This window comes from Austrofundulus limnaeus, unplaced genomic scaffold, assembly GCF_001266775.1.
Source record: "Austrofundulus limnaeus strain Quisiro unplaced genomic scaffold, Austrofundulus_limnaeus-1.0 Scaffold383, whole genome shotgun sequence".
Lineage (NCBI taxonomy): Eukaryota > Metazoa > Chordata > Actinopteri > Cyprinodontiformes > Rivulidae > Austrofundulus > Austrofundulus limnaeus.
The window spans coordinates 57389-61068 of NW_013952785.1; the positions used below are offsets into that span (position 1 = coordinate 57389).

Genomic DNA, 3680 nt, shown 5'->3' on the forward strand with positions numbered 1-3680 from the left:
TCCTCATGGCAGAGCGCCCCCGCTCCCCTCTCCCCACACACCCCGCCCATGACTCCTGCAGGCTCTCAGCAGTAACAAAGCAAAGTGAAAGTGAAACCTAACTGTCTGCTGAGATCCACWACTTCTCACTCAGTGAAGCTCTTTTCAGATTAAAAATACCTTTGAGGAAATGTATTTTCAGATGTAAACTGCATCATAGTGCACACGCGACCCCCACCAACGGGTGACGGTGACGGGACAGAAGCAGGAGGTAGTTCTTAAAGAGACAGAGGCCAATTTCAACACATTTAGAAGAGGAAGTGATGAGAAGATAAGTTTATTTTCTATTTAAACATAAAAACAGCATTTTAATAACAACTAAAAGTGACATAGATACTTTATTATGGTATAGTATTTAAATATATGCCTGAGAAACACATATTTCCCCTTTAACCAATGATTGCACTCTTTCTGTAAATCATATAAACTTCATTTCACTTCTCAAATATCACTGTGTTTGTCCCCAATATGATAYATTTAAGTGATTTTTTAAATCCAAACAATCAATGATTTATAAAGATAAATCAGGAAAATTAACAAGGCTGCCCAAACTTTTTCATATGACTGTAAAGTGTCAGAGCTGGCAGCCTGTCCTTGTTCTGCCCCCCCTGCTCTTTCTGCTGCTGCCAGGTCCATACTCCCCCCCTACTACATGCATGGCCTGCCACTAATAGACACATTTACAAAACAAGCTCTTGCATTGGACTAAAAAAAACAAAAACAAATTTGCAACTCAAAAACTAAACAATTTCTATTTAAAACATTTTTTTCAGAGGATGTAGTTTAAGAAATAGCGATGAACATAAAACTTTGATAAAAAACTGTTGTTTTACATTATGCTAAGTGTTGTAAAAGTAAAATAATAATAGTAATAACGAAACCATACCTCAAGGAATGATATATTTAAAAACATTGAATTTCTTCATAATTGCCCACAGTGCTTTGTTAGTATTTCCTAATGTTTTTTTCTGTCTAAACGAGGCTGATTTTTATTTCGAATCATGACCTAGTCTACAGTGCTTGGGAGAAAACTGACTGTGTAGCAGATGTTCCCTGTGTAGTCTGCAACGTACAGCAGGCTGCCGCATAAATCTGCTCCACCGTGCTTCCTTCAGGACTTCACACAATTGCTGATTAGAAACCAAATGCAARCAGATCTTTGAAAAATACATTTTGCAGACATTAATTCTCCTTAAAATCAAAGCGCAACATTTAAAATGCACAACAGTGTCCTTCTCAGTGTGGTAGTTGTTAAATTATTAATATAYTCAATAAAAGTGGGCTTTAGTTTCAGTTCAAGCTGTATTTTTATTTTTATTAAATAYACTTCTAAGCTGGTTCAAAGGTTTTGCACGTCACCTGTAAATGAATGTACCTGTCCAAAGCTGGCCAAGGAGTCCTGGGGGCCCTGCTGCTCTTGATGTCGCCGCCCATCCTCCAGTGAATAGACAGTCCCAGCTGTGTCCTGCACACCTTCATCTTTCACCACCACTCCCTCTCCTCCAAGCACCTGAAGAAAGACAAGTCCACGTCATGTTTAAGGGCAGAAACCATGTCCAGTTTGTAACCGTGTTAAGAGCAGCAGCACATTGACCCAGCTACAAGCAGGCTCCAGTGAGAACAACGACCTACAGTTAATATGCAGAAGTCCATGGATCAACAACAAGGATGTGACTGCTGAGGATGAGACGACAGATTCAATTTTGCAAAGTGCAGAAACATCTCAGCGATATACGCCAATGCAGTGTGAGATGAGGGGAAAGCATATAAAGACAGAAATGGAAAATGTTGCAGCTCTGCATGCCTGAAAGCTGTAACCATAGCAACCCTTCCCCTTATCCCCCTACCTGGAGTCGTAGCGGCTGCCTCTGCTTGCGGCTGTGGCTCGCCCCCCTGTCTCTGTCTCCGTCTCTTCCTGGCTCCCTCCCATCCAGGTCCTCCTCCTCGCTGTACCGGTCCATTCCCACCAGGTCATCGGAGAGGTCGGTCCTGTTGGCGCAGAGGCCGTCCCTGCCCATGCTGTCCACACTGGTCCCAGCGGAGCCGCCGCAGCCCGTCGACAGGTTTCCCGTGCTGCTGGTGCTCGCACCGTTGGCCGTCTGGGCCAGCAGGTCTCTGAGCTTGTACCTTACATCCTGAGTACAGCTGGAGCTCTGCTTCATGAGGATGGGACCATCGGCGCCACACATRGAGCCGGGCCCCATGTCGCCCAGCGCCATCAGACCTACAGAACTATTCTGATCCATGGGGCCTGGGCCGCTTTCATTGACACCAACGTTGGCCCCCCCCAGGCCCCCTGCCATGTTCCCACCCCCACATTCAGCCATGAAATTAGAGAAGTTTGCGTAAGCTCCGCCCCCGCCTGCACTACTGACAGAGCAACTTCCACTGCTGCCACTCTCCCTCCCTTTGCCCATGGCTCGTTCTTCTTGTTTTGGGAGAACCCCTCCAAGCATCCCCCCTCCAGCTCCGGCCCCTGCAGCTGCCGCTGCGGCTGCTGCAGCAGCTGCGCTCGCCGCCCCTACCGCCGCCTTCCTCTGAGAGATGATCTGGGTACACTCATCAATGACCGTCTTAATCTGTAAGATGCTGGCAGCTGTGAGGATGCAGAGGGCCTGCGACTGCAGCACCACCAGCGAGCCGCTGTACATGAAATCCACCAGCTGCTTCACGGTCTCAGCAGGCACCAGCGGCGGCACGGAGATTTCAGAGTGACCCAGCAGCAGCTTGTCCTGGAAGAAAGGGCTGCCGGCTGCCAGGACGCAGGCGTGGGCACGCAGCGAGGCGTCGTGGATGCGCACGGTCACATCGCAGAAGAGGCCTTCACGCCGCTGGGTGCGCAGGGCTTCCAGAACGGACTGGCTGGAATTGTGCAGGTGGATGTAGTGCACCGTTTCTGTGCCAGACACCATGGCAGGAGGGGGTGAATCACTGGGGATAGGGTGGGAGTGGGGGTGGGGAAGGGGGACGAGGTGCCTGGGGTTCTGCGTCAGCTTGAGGTGTRAGGTGGACAGGTAGGGAAACAAACACAGTGCATGAGCCACTAAGTGGGCGGCGTGGTTCAAACTGTAATAAGTTCAATAAAAGCTTCCAAGCTGCTGCTGTGCAGTGAATAAACTGATGAGCTGCTCTCTTCTTCAGAGCGGGGTGGTCAGTTTGTTTCCACCGGCTTCACCATGCCTGTAAAAACAGTCAAATTATATAAATCTCAACACATGAAACACTTGTTAAAAATGTAACAAATAATTGTTTGAATAAATCATTTTGACAAAATATCAGACTCCTGTTTCCTCTGAAGGTTTGCAAATTGTTTTTGTTGTAATTCAGCACAAATGGCTTGATCGAGCACTAATATCCTTCAGGAGTTGGGAAAAATAGCTGACACTAGTGGTTCCTATTTTATACGGAGCCGTGTGGGGACATGGGGGGATTTTTTTCCTTTTGCGTTACTTCACAATAACTTTGCGTTACCTCACATTAACATGTGTTCCCCTCGCAATAACTTTGTGTTCCCTCGCAATAACTTTGCGTTAGCTCGCAATAACTTTGCGTTCCCTCGCAATAACTTTGCGTTCCCTCGCAATAACTTTGCGTTCCCTCGCAATAACTTTGCGTTCCCTCGCAATAACTTTGTGTTCCCT

General features: G+C 47.4%; 1 protein-coding gene across 1 annotated transcript in view; it reads right to left on the bottom strand.

The window, feature by feature from the left end:
- Positions 1-3680, bottom strand: part of zbtb45 (zinc finger and BTB domain containing 45) — a 26452-nt gene that overhangs the window by 18007 nt on the left and 4765 nt on the right. Inside the window, exons 2-3 of the mRNA XM_014023645.1 lie at positions 1887-3219; positions 1415-1549 (exon numbers count right to left, since the gene is read on the bottom strand). Coding sequence (XP_013879099.1) covers positions 1415-1549; positions 1887-2951 — 1200 coding nt within the window. The 5' untranslated portion in view covers positions 2952-3219. The remainder of the gene's footprint in view (positions 1-1414; positions 1550-1886; positions 3220-3680) is intronic.